The following is a 20,953-nucleotide window of genomic DNA, read 5'->3' on the forward strand; positions in this document are numbered from 1 at the left end:
CCTGTCTCCCCCCCCCCCCCCCCTTTTTCTCGTCTCCCTCCTTTTCTTCTCCGGTGCTTCATCCCTGCGGTCTCCGTCTCTCCCTCCACCACTCCCTGTCAGCGGTGCGATGATGCTGTCCTGGCTTCCTCCCAAACCGCTTGCCCCCTCGTTCCTCCACCTCCGCACCCCCCCCCCCCCCCCCCCCCCCTCCTGATTCTATAAATACCCAGCATCGGTGAGTCATCGCCCAGACATATCGGTTGCCTCTCCCTCTGCCTCTCCATCTTTACCCCCTCCCTCCCCTCTCCCTCTCTGCTCAAAGCTCATTGCCAGACGTCACACAACTTTCCCACCTCCACGTTGGCCCTCACATCCATGATGACCCAGCTCAGCTAAGCTGGGGCGTGTGCCAGCCAGTGATACTGAGCGCAGCCAAAGGTCAGCTTGTCAAAAACAAAATCAGCAGGAGGGGGGCACGATATGGGGAAGACGGTCAACCAAAGATTGCATTCACTCATTTTCCAATTAGGTGATGGGGTTATCCTTAAACGTCCCCTAAGTAGCTCCTTTTCTGTATTTCAACACAACATATTTGGGACCTTCGGATGCCTTTCGGTTCGGCGTGTTTGAACAGTGCTTCACCACACAATATGAGTTTGTAGGGATGGACCAAGCCTATACTGTACCTTTAGAGTGTCTTACAAATAGTTCAAACAGTCCAGTGTCATACCTCAGTCCCAGTCCTCGCTGTGCCACCATCTCTCAGCCTCAGATGTAATTATTATCAGTTTTCTCCAGCTACCGCCCACCTCTCCAGAGTGATGAGGCGACTCCGGTTCAGCTCCTCTCATCCTTGGGTAAACTCCAATATGGTTTATTGGCTCACACCGGAGGGTGCGCATAAAGCACAAGCACAGATAAAAGTTTTTTGCGCACTTCTGAGTCATAAGTAGACAGGAAGAGGCAAAAGGGAGGCGCGAGAGAGAGAGGAAGAGAGAGAGAGAGAGAGAAAAAGTTGGAATAAAGTGTCAGAGAGCAAAGAAAATATATCACAGAGAGAGAGACACACACACACACACACACACACACACACACACACACACACACACACACACACACACACACACACACACACAGAACCACATTCAAACAATATGGAAGATGTCCTTCACAGTTTCTGGCTGCTTGGTGCTGTTGTTGTTGTCTTTGTGGCAGAGGCACTCAGTGTGTATGTGTCTGCGTCAGAATCAGTGGGCTAATGAAGGGAGCATTATGCCTCTGACGCACTCTCCGGTCCCATAGGGTTGGACGGATAGACCGGAGAGGAGAGGAGAGGAGAGGAGAGAGGAGGGGCTAGAAGAATCGCTCATCTCTCTGTGGTCTTACGGCTACTGTTTGCACCGCTTTTTGCATTTAATTTCAAATCAAACAGAACCGTCATGCAGGACTTTAAACAAGTCTTTTCAGTTTGCTTTTATGCGAGAGGTTGGTTAATGTTTTCCTTCTCAAATACTGTAAAGGTTCAGTTCAGCTTTGATTTCTTTTTAATATGTATTGCAGTTTAATATACATTGTAATCTGTATTTCACGCCCAAGTGCAGAATTTATGCGGCACTGTAAGCTTTATATATTCACGATGTAACTTATACAACTTGTATATATATTATATTCATATTCATTTGTGTCCACTGCTTAATCAAACCCTTATTAGCCTCAAAATGAAGCCGATTATGACGCAACAAATCAAAGAGTCAAAGTAAGAACAATTGCTGATTACAGCTGAAATAACTAGTCCATTGAAAGAAAACTAAGTTCTGCTCAATTTTGATAAACAATTAATTATCTTACACTTTTGTAATTTCTGAAGGTTCGAAATACCAAGAATTCTCTCATTCAAGCTTCTCCAATGTGGATAGTTGCTGGTTTACTTGGTCTTCTATGATAGTAAACTGAATATCTTTGTGTTTCGGACCTTGGTCAGAAAAAACAAGCAATGTAGATATGTCAAATTGGGCTGTGGGAAACTGCGATGGGTAATTATCTATATTATCTGACATTTTATGGACCAAACATTTGATTGAGGAAATAATGAGAATGGTTAGTTGCAGATGTGCTCTTGATGTAAGATGCAGGGAAAAACATTCAAGTTTAATTGATTATCTTCATCCTAGTTAAATTCACACACTTCTTCCTCTAATAAACCGAATGATTTCACACGTCTGACGGTCAACGATAGTCTGCGACTCTGAAAGGATATAAAAAAATAATCCTCTGTTTACTAGCTGTGATTGAAGGTTGACTCCAAGGACTGTATGTTCCGTATGCGTCCGCGAACCGCACAAGTCTTTCACAAACCACATTCACTCAAACACGCACGCACAGGCCTTTTGTTGCCATAGAAACTCTGGTTTCAGGATGATTCTAATCGAGCTGCTGATCGTATCAGTCACACGTTGTGCCTCGCAGAACTGCGTTCAGGTGTTGAACACACAAATACCAGCAGTAATTACAACACAAACTCATTTTTATTTCATTACATTATCGTCAAGGCCAAATCACAAATAAATAAGGAAGGAGACACTTGCAGTAGTCCTGCTCGCAGGGCCACTTAACCACAAAAAACTGGTCGGTAACAGAGATTATTAAATATGTTGACAGGAGACTTCACACCTGTACAATTACTGGTAGTATGAATGAACTCAAACCATTGCTCACCCCTCCCCTCTCAACCTATTTACAACAGGAGTGGTCTTTGCACCGCCCGCTGTCTCGGCCTTGCCGCTATAGTTGAAATGGGTGTAGCAGGACACGGCGTTTGTGTGCCATCAACCAAACACGGGGAGTGCTTCACATTCTTAAGACCCCCCGAAGACAGCTCACGCGTGTTAGAAGGCAACTATAGCCACCTCTAGTCAGGCAGAGGAAAAGCAGCAAACAGCACAGTAAGCTACTGACTTTCCACTGAAATGTCAGGGAAAAAGAACTGGAAGGGAGGAACGGCATTATGATAGTACCCGTCCATTTTTTTTTCTTAAATGCTAAATTAACCCTTGTACATTGAGCTAGTAGACATCTGATAGGAGAAGTAGTTAAGAGTACCTGAATGTATCATTATTAACGCTAAATGCCTTCAGAACAAGCAACGCAAGATTTGCATTCTGAGAGCCGTGGGAGAGACGTCGCCCTTACAAAAACACTTTATCATCTTCTGCCCATTAACCTAAAGAGAATATCAAACAGTTCAGCAAGTACAACATAGTAGTTAATGTGTACGTCATACAGGAGATCAAAAGAATGGCAGTCCACCCTTTTATATACATTGAACATACAGTATCATACAGCAAAACCAAATTAAAGACACAGAAATGCAATCTGCTCTCTATGAGGTCCGGTGACTTTTATGCTCTGTACTTACAATTCAACAGGAAGTGTATTTATAAGGAATTTCTTCAGTTCGACTGGAGTGCGATCCTCTCATTTCTCTCTCAAATACATATTCAAGTGTTTTGGTGCTGTTGCACACTTTTCAGCATGCAATTTCTACAATGCCAAGTATGTTTTTTTTCCCACTTTACAGTCTTATTAAAAACACATTACATCATTCAAGGACTTTACATTGTTAAGCACAGTGTCTCTCTACCACCTTCTTCTTTATTCATATGCTTGTTTTCCTACAGGACGTCCCATATGAGCAAAAGGCCTAAACATTCATACACTACGGAGGGGCGGCTGTAAGTATGTTTTTTTTTTCCTTCCTATATAATTGAGTTTAAAATTTGTGTATAAATATTGCACATTCATTTTGTAGTTCATAATCATAAGTAAAAAAAAAAGACAAAAGTAACAGTAACTAGACCTATGGCAAAAACAAGAGAACATGTACAGTTGTGCCAAAATGTAACTGGGCTAACTAATGTAACTATTTATCCAAGCTGGGCAAAGTTTCCTTGGAGACATCCATACAGTGCATTGGTCATGACTGGAGGAATACGCGGCAGCGCTACGGTATGTCAATGAACCAACAAAATAACCAATAAGACACGGGTTAGGATGCATCCAGGGGCTGCGAAGGTAAACAAAAAAATAAAAGAGCAGGGATGGGAAACAGTCCCAATGGATGCCTGTTACGACTGACCCTGCAGCAAAGGCAGCGAGCAGAGGGGACTGAAGACTGGATCGCTTCAAGAGTCAGTAAACGCACAATAAAATGTGCAAACTTTGGGACAACGGACAGAAAAAAGGGCGGAAAAGATAACCAAGAAAAAAAGCTTGTAAACAAAGCTCATTAAAGTACATCAGCATAAACAAATTGGCAATACAAAAAACAGGACGATGAAAAAAGTAAAAACCCTCAGAATGTTACAAACATAAAACAACATTAGGAAACGGTCATTAAAAAACATCTTGATGCTCAATCTCTCGTGGCTTTGCAACAACGATTCCTCACACACACAGAAATACTCGTCAATGGGCTTCAAAGCTGACAAACCAAACATGAAGAAAACATAGTGACAACATTAGAAAAAAGATAATAGAGATCCCTGCATTGATTCCAACCTGACCGTTACTTAAAGCACAGGTATGATCCCTCCGTCAGGCTCATGCCGCCAGGTATCTGCACCACAAGTCCACGACCATGCCGAGCTGCTGGGGGGGGGGGGGGGGGAGAAGCAACAAAGAGGGCGCGCTGACATTGATCTAGATATACGTCTAGCCTGACATTTTGTTTCGCTCCGAGTCACGCAGACGTCCGACTTTGTGTGCCATTCACGGTTGTCGTAGCAACTCAAAAGGTCTAAATCCATCAAAGGGGAACGGAGAGTGTGTCCACGTCCGGCCGGTTCAGTTGTCTGTGAGGGACCTTCTGCCTTTTGGTCTCGACAGAGAGCATGAAGCTGGATTGAAGAGTGTTTTTTTTTTTCCCCCCCTTCTTTTGATCGAAGCTGGTCATATGGAAGCTGAGGCTGTGCATGAGGCGCTCTTACGTGTCTGTAATAATGGGTGTTTGTTACCTTGTATCTAAAGTATAACTCCTCTACAAGTATTCCAAGTATAGTGGCTTCTGAGCTCCTTGTGTATGTGTGCAAGTATATGTGTATATATATATATATATATACACACATGTTGTTTGGAGTGTGTTTGTTTGTGTTATTTTCCACCGTACATCCTCTCAATGTCGTCTTGGTAGTGTGTTTTGAGCTCCTTGCGTTTCAGTTTGAATGCGTCGGTGACCAACCCGGTCTCCGGCGTCCAGGGCTCAGCACTCAGACGGATCTTCTTGGGGATCTCAAATCGCTCCATTTGTGCTGGTTCGCGGGAGAGAGAGAGAGAGAGAGAGAGAGAGCAGAATCACAAGTTAGAGTGACATTTACAGCATTAACACAGCGCGCAAGTCTGGGTGCAAGGCAGACGCCGTCGCATCCGATCTGAACTGTCAAGTTGTGACCATCGCTTTGGTTTCGTTGGGGAGGCTTTAAAATCAGACAAAGAGGACGGACGGGCTTCGTTTCCCCCTACCTGAGATAGCGGCCTCGGTAATGATGCGTAGGACCTCTTTCTCCACCTGGGAGTTGTTGCACATGTCCTCCCATGTGCCCCTCACCTGCAACTGCTCCGCCAGCCCCATTAGCTGCTTGTGGTTGGGCACCACGAAGCTTATCACATACGACTGGTCACTGAAGAATGAGCACAAAAAGAGTCCACAACTTTAGTTGTTTTTTTTATCCCGCTATTAGCAAGAAAACAGAAATTCAAGGGAAAAAAAAAAAAACACTGGCTGGAATGTTGGTGTGCTTTGGTGAGCCTGAATTTAAAAATAGGAACTGGAAGTCTGGAAGAAATTGATTGAGAGAGGATTTCACCTGTTGGCATAGGCACAGATGTTGTCTATGAGTGAGCAGTTCTTCAAAACAGCCTCCACCTTTCCTAGAGAGACGTACTCGCCTGCCTGCAATTTCACCAGGTCCTTCTTACGGTCTGTTGGGGTAGAACACGCGTCACAATCCTAATACGTGTCACGCTTGTGCAACACACACACACACACACACACACACACACACACACACACACACACACACACACACACACACACACACACACACACACACACACACACACACACACACACACACACACACACACACACACACACACACACACACACACACACACACACACACACACACACACACACACACACACACACTTGTTTGAATTGTCTCGTACCGATGATCTTAAGGCATCCGTCGGGGTAGAACTCTCCAATGTCTCCCGTGCAGAACCATCTCTGGCCGCGCTCGTCCACAAAAAAGTCCTCCCGGTTCTTGGTTTCGTTTTTGTAGTAACCCATCGTGACATTCGGACCGCCGATCAAAATTTCCCCCCGGGGGTTGGGCTTGTCTGTGCTGTAGTAACCACCTAGGGGAGACACAGACCTGATTAGAATATCTATGCACTTGTTGCCTTCTCTGAAGTTGGCGTGTTGCCAGTTGACTCACCCTCCTCCCAGTCCTTCAGCGTGATCTCTGAGCAAACCAGTGGAGCACCAACCCGCCCTGTGCTGTAGTCCCAAACTGTAAAAAAAAAAAATATTAAGGCAATGACTACAAATCAACTTCTTTTGCTAGTCTGTTCATTTTCCCAAAGGGTAGCAAAAAAAAACAGCTGCTGTTTGACATTAGATATCCCCTCTCTTACTCTCACTGATGGTGCCGGCTCCACAGGTCTCCGTCAGGCCGTAGCCCTGCCCCACAGGGCAGCACAGGCAGATGTTCATGAAGTGCTGTGTGGCGGCGGAGAGCGGAGCTCCGCCAGAAAGCAGAACCCGCATGTTCCCTCCCAGGAGCGCACGCACCCGTTTGAACACCAGACTGTGGGGGAGGAGGAGGACGCAAACAGAAATACACAGCGAGGAGATGATGAGTGAGGGGTGGCGGAGACTCCAACAACAACAACAACAACTTTTATAAAGTTGATGAATCTACACAGCATCCAGATGTTGACTTCTACAAAAGAATCCCCCGTGCAAACACAGCACTGATTCACATATGCTAGAGAAGGATTTCCGACACCTTTTGTCGAGACTCCGCGTTGACGGGAGTTCACACTAGGTTATGTTTAGCCAAGTAGTAACACGGGTTAATATTCGCTAACGTCTCCGCTCGTGTCATCAGGAATATAACAAGTGTTTTTTTTTTTACCTGTCACAGAGAGGCGTGCTGTAGCCCTTGGAGATCTGCTCCATCTTGTAGTTGTAAGCCAGCACAAAGAGCGTCTTCTGGAGTTTGCTCATCTCCTCTACTTTGGTCATCACATTCTTGTAGATTCGATCCATGATCTCCTAAACGCATCGGGTGGGAAAGCTCTCAGTGACCGTTTAAGTCCATACTCTGTGGCTCTTTAGCGTTTACTGTAGTTTAATAATAATGTTAGTTGGGGGCCATGTTACTAATACATTTGGACTGATGGGTTTTTTGAAATAAAAAGGACTTACTGGTACAGCAGCCATGAGAGTAGGTTTCAGCACACTGGTGTCCCCTTTACTGCCCTTCTTTATCTTAGTAGACTGCGAAGATAAAACAAATTTAACTAATGTGAAAAAAACAGGTCAAATCAGTCAAGTTAGACATTTTTTTAGAGGGCACTATAAAAAGCTAAAATACGTGATTGATAATTTTCATCTCAGCTGGATATACAGAGCACCTACGTCTCAGCAATAAATGTGACACACTGTGCCTGAAATGGGTTCGGTACCGGCACTTGTTCTCGAGTACCCTTCCCTCTTATTACGTACTGACACCTCCTGGTGAGTCTGGGTACGCACCCCTCCCCAAAACAACTGCGCAACAACGTTCAAATCAGGCACCGCATACAACATATGCTGTCCACGAGGTGTGTGTGTGTGTGTGTGTGTATGTGTGCGCGTGTGTACTTTTATACACTGACCTGGTCAGCTAGAGTCTGAGGGGAGGAGTAGCCGATGCGACAGCCGTGAGAGACGCACACAAGTTCAGCGCTGAGCTCCAAAACGTGCGCTAACGGCAGGTAGCCAATATACGTGTCCGTCTCACTGCCGGCACAGAAACATTGCAGGTTAGTTTCAGCAATAGACACAGAAGAGAACACAGTGAGGTGGTGGTAATTACGCGTGTGTGTGTGTGTGTGAGGAAAGATGTGATATTGTATGTATTTCAGAAACAGTAGGAGATTTGGAGAGTTGCAGAACACAGGGAAAGGAGAGGAAGTGAATCTGGTATTGGCATACTTGAGGTTAGGGAGTCGCTCAGCCATGCCAGTGATGCCAGCAATGATGTTGCCATGGGAGATCATGACACCCTTGGGGATGCCTGTGGAGCCGCTGGTGTACATGATGACCGCGATGTCCGAGGACTCTGACTGTCTGCGGTCTACAGCTACTGCAGAGGCAGGAGAACAGAGGAAATGGATCCCACGGTAATAACACCATTATTAACCGTAATAATAAGTTCGCATGAAGAAGTCTCTGCTCACTAAAGTACAGAGATGTAAAAAGATGCTTTTCAAACAGCTGTATGTTGTGACAGGGTCTGAATAATTGGCTGCCACTAACAACTGTTTTCATTGTCACTTTATATATATTGATTATTTTCTCAATTTATCATTTAGTCTATAAAACGTCAGAGAGGAATTAAGTTAAGCGTTTTGCTCGAACAAACCGAAGCCACGGGTGTTTTATTGTGAATGAAATTAAAAAAAAACTAAAAAGCTTATTTTTCTGCCGAATAAATTATTGACTAAGCAGAAGATGATTCATAATGTTTTTTTAGCCTGAGACCCTCTTTCAATTAATCATAACGCAAATTATTGATATCTTCCATGTAATTCTTGCTTTCTATGTGATTGCGAAAGGAAACTCGGCTAAAATGAATTTAGAAAAATATTTCACATAAACGGTATATTGCGTGTTCCATTTGGTAAAAGGAAAATCATAAACGTGGCTCAAGAGATAGTTGCCATATAAACAGAATTTCAGTTTCCACTGATTTCCCTAAAAAGTCGACCAATGTCATTGGGACGTTGGGTGTTTGGAAAGTGTTTTATTTGACCTCTTCCTGACTCTGTTATGCACAGCGCACCACTCCAATTACACATCAGGGTGTTGGCTTTGTATTAAGCCTTCACTTCCCATTTGCCCGACAAAATTAGAAAAACCTTTTTAATCACAGCGCTCAGACACTCACTGTTGTCAGGCTTGGATCCCATCTCCTTCACAGCATCCATGCTGTAGACCATGATGCCTCTGGGAATGTTCGGCCAGCTCGTGGGTTTACTGTCGACTACAATGATGTACTGCAGTCTCGGCATATCACAGACTATGGCCTGGCACGTGGAGTTGGGTGTGGGAGGGAGGGAGGGAGGGAGAAAGGCGAGCGAGAGGGGGAGAAGTAATCATGCAAATAAGAACCGAGCTTCATGATCAAGCCCTAATGCTACACACAATGAACAACCGGCAATCCAGAGAATTTTAAGCACATCACGGAGACAGATGGCGACAGCAAAGCAGGTACCTTGAGACGGCTCTGGAGCAGGTCTTTGCTCGTGATGATGTGCGTGATCTCCGTCTCGTTCAGGCCGTGCGCGATGGCCGTGGGTCCGAGAGTGGAATACAGGGTCACAACTGTCAAACGTAAAGCCGGTTAAGTCTCAAGTCCTGTACTGTAGGTCGGAGACCGCATGAATACACACGTGTTTTGTCTTTCCTGCCACTCACGTGGGAAATTGTACATGAAGCAGGCTAGCGCTGCCACCATCCACTCTGCTCGGGTCTCACAGAAGATGGCGATGTTGCACTGAGGCGTCTGGCCGAGCGCCGCCAGGCCGCTGCCGAAATTCTTTGCCGCCTCGTAGGTTTCCTCGTACGACAGCCAGTTATAGTTTCCTAGTATTACCTAAAAACACACAAAAAGGTGATATGCAATGTTCAGGATTATTTCCAAATACTACACCAAACAACATGGAAACTGATGCATGTAAATACATTCAAAAGGCCTGGTATGTGTCAATATGACAAATATGAAGAGAGTGCTTGAATGATTTTAGGAGCCTGTGGTATTTACGCCGTTGGAAATGAATATGAGCACTGTTTATCTGTGTCACAATACAATAAAAGGTAATGTGCAATATTCACTATTTAATCTGTTGTTACCGACACATCGCTCTTCATACGCAGTCAGTTAGCGCCATCTACAGGGCTTTTGAAGCCACAACAGGCGTTAATGAGGAGACTCTTCAGCCGTTAACGCTGCTGCTGCTCTTCCACCCACATTCCTCTCACACTGTGCACAGTGGCAGACGTCTCCGTCACAAGCTAACATCCTGTAGTCCCTCGGATTCACCTAAAGCTTTTCCTATACAGTTCTGCACCTACGGGTGATGAGCAGAACCACCCACTGACTTGGCTGTATCCTGACAACAGACCAAACCATTTTTAAAAAAGAAAAAAAAAAAAGGATGAAGGTGATGCATAATCTGTTGCATGTTTGCCAAAGGAACAGGAACAGGTCTCTAACCTTCTTGAAGACCTTGCCGTTGGGCTGGAGCTCATCCTCCTCACTGAGCACCTCCCTAGTGCCCAGACAGTCTCTCTTCGGAAACCGACTCGCAGCATACTCAAACATCTTGTCCAGGGTGTCCACCTTGGGGTGCAGCCACGCCGCCAGCTTCTCTTGGCTGTTGACGGCCCTGTAAGGCCCCGCCGGGTGTCCGCTGACCGAGCACGCCTTGATCCGGCGAGCCCGTTCCAAGTTGTCGCCGGCCCCGGAGAAGAAGTACCAGGGTATGAAGGTGATGACCGAGTACACCCAGACGACGGAGCGGAAGACCTGCAGCAGCAGGGGGTTCATATCCTCCTTCAGCTTCATCTTCGGAGGATGAAGTCAGTGCTGGAGATGAATCAAACCGGACACGCAATGATGCGCTGCGCTCGTCACCGTCCCTTATGTATTTTTTCGACAGACAGGCTGACGGTGGTTCTTTTGCGCAGCGAGTCAACCAGACCTGCAACAGAGAGGCACAACATTTTTAGAAGGATAGTCTGGAATAAAAAGACGCATCAGCACATTTGGCAACATTGCGCAAAGCATCAAATGTGTGCTCCTGCCTCCTGGTAAACGAATCCCAGCTTGCCTGAACAACATCTCTGACTATTCTTAGGCCGGCTGTCAGTCAGCACTATCTATTTCACCAAATCCGCTGGCCTAGTTGATCCCATCACCAAGGAGAAAGCATGACGCTGCGACACTTATCAACAACAACAACAACAACATATAATAATAGTGCTGCAATGATTAGTTAATTAGTTTATAGACAAAACATGAATTGCCTCTGATATGTGATTAATTTGCTGCTTATTATTTTCCATTTTCTTTCACAACCAAGAAAACATTGCCTCTCTAATTTTCAGGAATTATACACCACCTCTCTATGCCTCATTGCTAGCTTGCAACTCACACCCCGAGGTATACTAATGTTTGCAAAGTATTACAGCACGTGTTAAACTGGTTACTGCTCTCATTTGTTTGGCTATACTACCACAACCTTTGGATGGACTCTCTGACCGTCTCCTGGAGCTCAGCTATTCTTAGTGCACCCTTATGGCCACAGTGTGATTTGCAGTGAGCCTGTACTAGCGACAGTGACTCAGTCTGCTGCTTCCAATGAGGGAGCCAGAGGTCATGTGGGAGGTTAGCGTAACCTGCCCGGCTAATGTAACAGCACCGAGAAGAATCTAACACTGCCCGACGAGGTGGGCCGCACCTGGCCTTATGCAAACACAAGCTACAAGACACAATATTACTTAGTCATACTACATGTATGCATATACGAGACGAGTAGCTCTTATTGAGATGAACACATTTGTTTTCCTTCTTACATGCTACATTTCTACGGTGAAAAGAGAGACGCGTTTGCAGACATTTCACTTCAGTTAGAGCGTGAAAATCCTCAGCGAGAGTCAAACTAGGCTACCCAGCATTGATCACCTGCACTGCACCACACTCTTGTGCTGCTCCGGTAAGGACTGTGACACTATGGCCGTTACAATATGACACAGCAGGCAATAATATAATCGCCTCTCACTGTTCAAAGCAGCATGTTTGTGTGTGCACATGGATGCAATCAAAGAGTACAGGTATGTCTGCCCATATCTATAAACAAAATGTGTGTGTGTGTGTGTGTGTGTGTGTGTGTGTGTGTGTGTGTGTGTGTATATATATATATATATATATATATATATATATATATATATATATATATACACACACACACACACATATAGAGAGAGAGAGAGCTAATAGGTAAGAGAAGCAATTTGATTCTCTGTACATTTCGTTAGGTGTTTTATAAGAATGCAGACAGCAACTGCCTTTACTATGAAGTGCTTGAATACACGTTGCATAAACCGTCCCAGTCTCGCAGGTTGAACATGTTTCACCTGTCTGCAGCAACTCAAATACCACGACTAACTGACACAATTCAACTGTACTTATTCGGGCAGAGAAAACGCACAAAGAACAGCACATCACACTTGTCACACAGGTTCAGCACACTTGCTCCTAACAGCTATTCCAACAGCAACGAGCCACGTGATGAGAACCACAAAAAGCTGATTGGATAAGAAACTAACATTCCTGTGACACACAGTTATAATAAACCGACCACATATTCGGATCACTAAGGTATCAATAATTGTAATGTCAACCCATCTATGCGCATTTGCCACAAAGCTGACTTTAAGCCCACATGCATATTGTGATAAAAGTGGTATCACACACACACACACTCACACTCACACTCACACTCACACTCACACTCACACACAGTTCAATAATGGAGAAAACTGAGCTTTCTGCCAATACACTTGGAGATAAACACCACAGATGACTACAGCTTTCAGCTCAATAACAGCCCATAATGATTTTATCCAGCTATAATTTGATAATACATTGTATTCCACATTGCCAGTATCTGAATGAGAATCGGGACAACAGGATGTGTAGCTATGACGTGAATCTTGTGATGATTTCACGCATTTTCTCCATCTCATCATTTACATCGTTGTATCGGATAAAGCGTCGCCTTTTATTAAAACAGGCTTCATGTTGTACTTTTACTTGTACTGTTATTTACGTTTATAATATGTTATCCGTGTCGGTCCCTTGAGAAGCGCTGGAGATGTTTGTGTACAATGTTTTGATTTGTGAGTCGTTATCTTTGATTCGCGGTAGAGACGATCATAACACAGTACTGTTATGATAACCTGTACACAATTCTAGACATTACGTGTGATGCTATCAAACCCAAACCGGGCAAGAAGACACCAGCTAATAGACAGAATTTCCCTCACTCCGCAGTATGCGTTTCTGAGGCTACACGATGCTAGCGGCGAAGCGGCATCAACATTAGCATCTAGCGGACAGCTCAAAGACGCGCTAGCAGCTAGCATACCGGGTAGCTAGCATTCAGGGCTTCGGCTAACCACTGCAGCTGCTGCTGGCCCGCTGCTAGTGTGCTACAAATCAGCCACTTTGTCCAAATTCAGTTCAGAATCAAGAGGTGGAACTCGCACCTAAAGTACGCCACATTAAACGCGACGTGTCGCGGTGGTTAGCATACCGGTAACGACCAGTCCCTCTCATCAACATCTGCAGAGCGCTCACGCAGCAATACATTCTTACCTCTTCTCTCAGCCGCTACGCCTGCGTCGTTGCGGGATCGGGTCTCTTTATCCTTGTAACCGGTGATCTGACATTGTGTTGATGTAGTCTGTTAACAGGATGTGCTTGGTTATAAATCACAACTGCTGGTCTGTTATTAAACGTATGTAAAAATTAAGTGGAATTCGAAATTTCAGCATCACCTGGCCAGTGCTAACAGTCCGGAAGCTTTGGAGTGACGTCAGGACACTTCTCGGTCAGCGATTGGAGCGCTGGAAGTGGCGCGTGCTTGGGTGCGCAGGGACGTCAGTGGGGTTACTAGCGTTCACAACTGTCGGGGCCGTCAGTCTTCGGCTCAAAATGAGCCGGGAGAGACACGCGGGTTCACGGTTCGTGAACACCGTATGCGTCAACCGTTATTCGACCTGGCAGCCTGGCCAGGTTTGAACGCGGTTTATTGGGATTCACTTCCGTGATTATTCCAAGTTGTTGAGTATTAACTGCATTTTTTCAACGAACGCGCGAGACAGAGCGCACACGTGTGTTCACGAGAGATGAACTGAAACTAAAACTGAAAGTTATAGCCGAGCTAGGCTACGTCTAATTCATCAGTCTGTGTGGGACTGCAGTATACAGTCACCAGCGGGTCTTCCCACGCGCGTCTCCTTGTATGAAATGAAATGGCGTGATAGTGTTTTAAGAGCAAAACCAAAAACACCCCCACTCTGACTTCCCTCTATTTATATAGACTAGTGTTTATAAACTAGTCTATAGCCTAGCTAGCGATAGTGGCTAAAGTTGCAGCCTGTAGACCTGAAGTACCGCACTGATGTAATGCTCCTTGAATTATTGCCCACATTATATTTAAGAATGGCATACCATTCATAAATATATATATAAATATAACCAGCTGTGAGAAGCTGCAGAAAGGTGCAGCCCAGTAGTTGGCTTGCTTTCAAAAAACAATAAACAAACGTCAGATAAAGGGAAAGGAATAGGAAAAGGCCAGATGGTTGATATATAATACCGCCTACTTATTTTGTTTTAATGAATGTGGATCTTTTTATAACAATAGTTACAAAAAGCTTTACCAGAAATGAAAAGACTTCAATGTCATACCAACATTTCCAAATATAAGTTTATTGTATTTGAATACCTACCATACCAGTAGGCCTACAACAGACGACAGAAAATATTATTTACAAAACAATTCAGCTCCAGTTAGTTTGCAACCACCCGACATGATTCAATATAATCCCAATTTATATCAAATACATTCAGTCAGATAGTACTTAAATACTACTCATTGAGATGGTATTCAAAGTTATTATAGACCATGTATAGTCTTAAAACGATTTGAAAAACTTCATTATGTTGTTATGAAGTTCAGTTTCTCACCTACAGGTCCAAAACTGCAGTAATGTGTTTGCCTCAGGAGTACGTTCCCAATGCAAAATAACCTTCGGTAGTGCTAATGTATGTTTTCCTCATTTTATTAAGTAATACCCAACTGTGTATCACACTATATAGCTTTTAGTGCTTGCAATAACTTTTATACAATATACTGTATTGAAGAGACATAGAGATGCTTTGTGGTGATTTACCATAATCAAACATGACAACAAGAGTAGCTGACTCCAGGGATGTAAGATCTGCACTGCTGTCACTCAATTTGCTGGTGAAGTTACAATGTGGTGAAAGTTTCCCTTCTTCCCAGCTGTCTGTCAAACTACTATTTTTGGCCTTGGCGCGTAGACAATGGATGAAATATAGGATGACGAGGGCGAAGACAGCGCACCAGATGAGGAAGAGGGCTGTGGAGACAGATGGAGGAAGAGGGGCTGCCAGTGAAGACGCTGGGGGAGGACGATCACCCATAAAGCTATAACGATTTAATTTATCCACCAAAACAAAACAAATCGAATACACAGATTGATAGAACAACAGTTTCTCTCCCTGCAATCGCTGATAGAGCCATCTGCAGCTCAGTTATACTGTTATGGTAGAAAAGTCAATATAGTCTGGTCCCTTAACAGTAACTGTCCGACAAAATATCTCTTGGTTTAATGCACTTCGTTGTGTTTTGGCCATGTCTGATAAACGGACATTTAAAAATAAACTACATTTGCTTTATTCCTTTTTTTTGGTCCCCATACCTCTACTTTATAACTGAACTAGTTAATCATAGTGAATAGAGAGACAGCAGGAGGCTGCGGTTTAAAAACAACAAGCAAACAAAATAAGATTTTTATATAGAATTCATCATTTAAAAATGTAAACAGGGTTCGTATTTTCATTTTATGCAATCCCTCTTTTATACTCCAGATGGAGTCATTGCACACTTCTTTCATGGGGGCTTTTGCACTGCACTCTGTCTTAATGCTATTTGTTTCAACTTGACAGAGAGAAGATCCAACACTTCTAGACAGAGGAACGTCTTCTTTGACATCTGAAGAGCTACGCAACAGAAGTGAAATGGCTAGGTAAGCCATGTTTGCCACTTTGACCCTGCACATTGATCCCTTCTCACTAGTCCGTTGAGTGTTTCTCATGCTTGTTAGGCCATATGTCTGTGCATACATAGTTTCGACAAACACATGCATGCAAACACACAAGGTCGTGCCTTTTCCTCCCCATAAACGCACGCCATCATGTGATCACATGACCGAAGCCATGAGCGCTTATACAGAGTGGTGATAATCGCTCTCCTCAGGCTATGTTCGAGGTCATCTTGATAGGACACAAACCGTCAGAGGGCAGATGTTATGAGCAAAAGGAACACTTTCATCTGCTCTGTGAAATTCCTGTGTCCAATCTGATAATTGCACAAGGACACACTTTGCACACACTTAAAGGCAAGACACAGGAAGAAAGGAAATATCCTGGAACCGTCTGTCTCTGGGGTGACCCCGTCTTTCTTGACACCATGCATGCACAGTGGCTAATGGCTGTTCCCTTAGGATCCACCTATGTCAACCACTGTCCAGTGTCATGTGACTTGTTTGGGTGTTTACTTGATGATATGCTTCTTTTAAGAATTCTTACTGCTCTCAAAGACTCTTCCAAACTCTGAAAAGACCAAAATTAGAAGATCTTTTGACAGAGGTGTCTCGACAAGACGTCACTACATTCCAATCTTTGAAAGTAAAACAACTACACTAATAACTTTTGAGCCCTTGGCTGATTATGAAGCCCCTTGACGTCCAGTTGGATTTATAGGGAAAAGGGGAGGGGGGGATTGTTTGGGGATTAGTGAACAAAAGGATCCTTCTCTGTCATCAAAGAGGATCTGCTCCCAACTCATCCCCTGCTCTGTGGCGACAGCTTTTCATTTTTTTCCGGGGAGAGGGAGTGACGGCTGGAGGGAGGAGGGAGGGAGGGCTGTAGAGCGGGAGAGTTTGATGGCAGGGGATGCAGATTTCAAAGTAATCTTTAACTTTAAGCCCTGCAGTGCCTGTGAAATGAAGCCCCCTGCCCCAGACACAGTGTTGCCTGTGGCTCCCAGTGGAAGCCTGCCACCCCTCTTTTTTTCCTCAAGCTTTTGTCACGGGGGGCATTTAAGTGGCATTACTCGCCGACTGGATGGCCAAGTGAAGGAGCCCCTTTGAGAGCCCTGAAAGAGATGGATCTTAACTCCTCAGACCAGTGTCGCCTCTTAAAACAACACTAAGTGGAGATAAATACCCACTGTGTTGTTGTGATTCAGCTAAATAATGGAGACATCTTCTTGTATCATAACTGATCCAATAACCCAACGCTATAGAGAATTGACAGCAGGGTTAGTCTCATTATGATTTTCATAGATAGAAAATAATGACCGTGAGGAGGCTTTTCTTTTTTTTTTAGAGTGATCTGTGTGTGGAACAAGTTGTTAGTGGAGTATGTTGTTGCAGTTTATATGACTGGGAAAGCAAACTTAAGCCCATCATATGATTTAAGACCCCATAGGAGGTCTTCTGCACCTCCATTGTCTCACTACTTTACAACACTGCTTATTTTGGGCCTCTATACCCCAAAGTTATTTCTCTCATCTTGTGAAGGCTCATGTCCCCTCAGGGTCATTGGCCCGGGATCCCCTGCTGACCTGGTCGACCACGGGGAGTCGGTGTAATCACACAAAGGTGGTTATGGTGTAATCAGGTTCTGTGGCAGAATAGGTCCCGTTATTAGTAATGTCGGTGGCAGAAGAAGAATATAATGAACCAGTCACATGCCCAGCTTGACGCAGACACACATATACACCTGCGGGCATGGTTTCTTAGCACCTTATGAAGCCTGTTGTGTAATCGCAGCGCATGGAAACAAGTGTGGGAGGAGAGAAGGGATACTGCTGTAAACAAACAATTATTCAAGTCAGTGTCTGCTAACGTTCCCATTAGCAAGACAAGTCAATGAGCTCTTTCAATGATTCTAAGCCGTCAGCGTAAGCATTTGTCATGACATGCCTGCATGTGCACATTATTACAGTTGCATTCCATTTAAAGGGAGTAAATAGAAAATAGAAAAGAATATAGAGTTGCATACAAGAGATGCATTCGGTAAGAAGAGCAAACAATACGGGAAGGTATTGAAGATTCACACACACACTGTATCCAAAGGTGTTGTGTTGTAGTTCACTTATATGCTGCAGATATAGTTTAAATGTTTTATGGACTACATTAGATTGTACCCAGGTTTTGCGCAAGCCATAATGCTCCTATACAACCGCCCATTTAGGTCAAAATAGGCCCTTTTTCACAGCAGATATTTGAAGTCATAATAAGCCAGATAATAACATGAACGATGGCCCAGTAAGTCTGGCAGCAGCTACACGGAATTCAGTCATCAATGATTTTATTATTTACATGTGCTTTTCGAAATTCAAGACATTCGTCCGCGTTCACGAACACCGACTAAGGCACGAGGATGCTTGTGCACACTCAAATAAATGCTAAGCTTGTGTATCACATTGCGTTAGATGTGAAGGAGCCGAAGTTGCTTGCGTCAGTTTCAGGCCGGTACCTCAACGTGCACACCAACCAAGTGAGAATGAGCGAGACCAGGGCGAGGACGCTGGCAACAAACAAACAGATGGGGCCCACGGGCCACGCGGTGTTATCGAAGTTATGCACAAAGATGAGGCCCAGAAATAAGAGCACCACCATGGACAAGAAAGAAAAGATGGCGCACACGCAGCCGGTCATGAACGCAACTTGTTTGCACGTCTGACAGCCGGCGTCGCTCTCTGGGGAAGTGGCTGAAGAGACGCCGGCTGAGCCTGTCTGCACAGCCGTGTTTGATGAGTCCACAGCCTCGCGCGTTTCGAGCGGGAGTGACTCGGTCAACGCGCTGTCGTCGGGTAGATTACGAACCCGATATTCCGGCACCGGAGTTCTGCGGCGACACACGGGGTAGCCGATTCTCCATCCTCGACCCTCCCGGAAGTGCAGAGCGTTGAGGCACTCGAGGCAGAAGGTGTGGGAGCAGCTCAGCAGTTTGGGAACGTGGCGGTCCAGGTCGAAGTAGTTGTAGCAGATTATGCACTCGTAGTCCTCGCCGGGGGACGAGTCGGTCCCGTCAGGCGGAGCCGAGCCACGCTCGCCTCCCGTAGCGACCGCCTCCGCCATGTTGGGTCTAATTGGGGATACAGAAACTGTATTTCACTACCCTGTTGTTTTTACACGAATGAGCATACTGTGGACTATTTCCGGATGGCAATAAAACGTTGTTAAGTGAAAAAAACAACAACTGGATTTCCCGGTTTGAGTCAGTCCAGTCAGCTGTCGTGGATTATTCCGGTTGTGCGACTTGTTGCGTCACCGGCCCGGGGCACAACTCGTGGACAGGGACAGACTATAGGCTGAATACCATAACTAAACCCAGTTTACAGCAAAAACCATCCAGGCGATAGACTTGTTCAAATTGATTATCTAATCTGGTCTGTGTCACCTGGTCGATTTGTCACAAGTGTGGGTCATGTGTATAAGGTGGATTTATTGGCCCTATGTAACCGTATAATTACAATTTAGCACCCGCAGCGACAATAAAGAGCATCGTGTCTTGTTTTTTTTGTCCCTTTGCTTTTCAGCACCACAAGCAGTGGACAGCGCCGAGCAGTGCGATCAGCGGCGACACCCTCAGCTGCATCTAATTACCATTCTAGATATCAGTCTCTGTGTTTGATGTGCTGTCCTTCTGTGATTCGTGCTTAACTTTAAGATATGCAGGAAAGGCATTTGTCTCAGCCTTTCATGCTATGAGGCCTCATCGTCCACACACTTTCAAAGTCCCTTAGCTTCCCATAGCTCAATACCAACGTGATTCTACATCTACAAAGATTATAAATTCATAACTGCCATTTCTCAAGATTTTGGAAACCCTATACGCACAGTGTTTGTCCCCTTTTTCCAAGGCATGCCACCCCTGTTATGACACGGTTGGACTGTTAATGTCCAGAAAAGTTTTAACAACATCTGCAATTCAATTTATTTTTGTAAAGCCCATAATCACAAATTACAAATTTGCCTCAGAGTGCTTTACAATCTGGACAAATGCCTCATCCTCTTGACCCGGAACCCTCACACCGGAACAGGAAAAACTCCCCCGAAAAACCCTTTAACGGGGAGAAAAGAGGGAGAGACCTGTGGGAGAGAAACAGAGGAGGGATCCCTCTCCCAGGATGGACAGAAGTGCAATAGATGTCATGTGTACAGAATGAACAACATAACAGAGTTACAACACATTCAATGCCATCCAATCTGCAGCTTCCAAACCATAAATAATTCACTATCACATCTGGACATGGCTTTGTGGGCCATAAAAATGCACTCTGAAATATTCTTGCGAGAGCAGAACTAATCTTAAAAATGTATTCCTCTTGGGAGATCAAGTCGTGGTCAGGAAGTGTGAAACGTTTCTCTTGTCAGACATCCTCTGCTCTAGATTGACTGAGAATTAAAACCTTGATGTACAGAGAAATTGTGGATTTATATTTGATAATAAAAAAAGAAAACTGCTGTAATAGTATCATTTCATCACACATGAGCGATCTTCAAGTGAAGTATTCTGTTTTGAAAGAATTTCACTTTGTCAGATTAGATAAATATCCCTTTATAAAGAGGTTCGGTGGGTTTCATGGCGTCCCAGTCAATTGAGCTGTCGTGTGCCCTCTTGTGGCTGAATGTATGCATGCATGTTTGTACAGTGATTATGCCTGGGTTGTAGCATATTGTGTCTTAACTGGATTACAGTCACATACAATTACATGCAGCTCGTTTTAACAGTGTAGCAACTGTAATGAG

General features: G+C 44.6%; 2 protein-coding genes across 3 annotated transcripts; both read right to left on the reverse strand.

The window, feature by feature from the left end:
• Positions 1–2,510: 2,510 nt before the first annotated feature.
• acsl3b (acyl-CoA synthetase long chain family member 3b) lies at positions 2,511–13,865 on the reverse strand. 2 transcript variants are annotated; one of them, XM_079173606.1, is made up of 15 exons: positions 13,695–13,865; positions 10,530–11,016; positions 9,731–9,908; positions 9,528–9,637; positions 9,201–9,339; positions 8,246–8,396; positions 7,927–8,050; positions 7,475–7,546; positions 7,182–7,321; positions 6,685–6,851; positions 6,480–6,554; positions 6,208–6,399; positions 5,844–5,958; positions 5,500–5,657; positions 2,511–5,288 (listed from the first exon to the last, which is right to left on the reverse strand). In XM_079173606.1, exons 2-15 carry the CDS (start codon positions 10,878–10,880, stop codon positions 5,131–5,133), a joined length of 2,130 nt encoding a protein of 709 aa, XP_079029732.1. In that variant the 5' UTR covers positions 10,881–11,016; positions 13,695–13,865; the 3' UTR covers positions 2,511–5,130. The 2 variants fall into 2 exon arrangements, with proteins under 2 accessions (XP_079029732.1, XP_079029731.1); XM_079173605.1 differs by having other exon boundaries at positions 6,679–6,851.
• Positions 13,866–18,616: 4,751 nt separating this feature from the next.
• On the reverse strand, positions 18,617–19,630 carry LOC306706086 (RING finger protein 228-like; the record flags this gene model as incomplete). The annotated part of the gene is made up of 2 exons (XM_079172995.1): positions 18,617–19,286; positions 19,602–19,630. The coding sequence occupies 2 exons, from the start codon at positions 19,628–19,630 to the stop codon at positions 18,617–18,619; spliced, it is 699 nt and encodes a 232-aa protein (XP_079029121.1).
• Between the last annotated feature and the right edge of the window lie 1,323 nt (positions 19,631–20,953).

The sequence above is a fragment of the Pholis gunnellus genome (genome assembly GCF_910591455.1).
Source record: "Pholis gunnellus genome assembly, chromosome: 14".
Taxonomy (NCBI): Eukaryota; Metazoa; Chordata; class Actinopteri; order Perciformes; family Pholidae; genus Pholis; species Pholis gunnellus.

Bases quoted from the DNA above. Each gene is read 5' to 3' on its own strand.
- acsl3b (XM_079173605.1), bottom strand. From the start codon at position 10,880: ATGAAGCTGAAGGAGGATATGAACCCCCTGCTGCTGCAGGTCTTCCGC. The intron at 7,547-7,926 runs GTCAGTGTATAA...TTATCTTCGCAG, and splicing joins CTCAGACTCTAGCTGACCAG to TCTACTAAGATAAAGAAGGG. The intron at 5,289-5,499 runs GTAGGGGGAAAC...CCCGCGAACCAG, and splicing joins TACCGAGGCCGCTATCTCAG to CACAAATGGAGCGATTTGAG.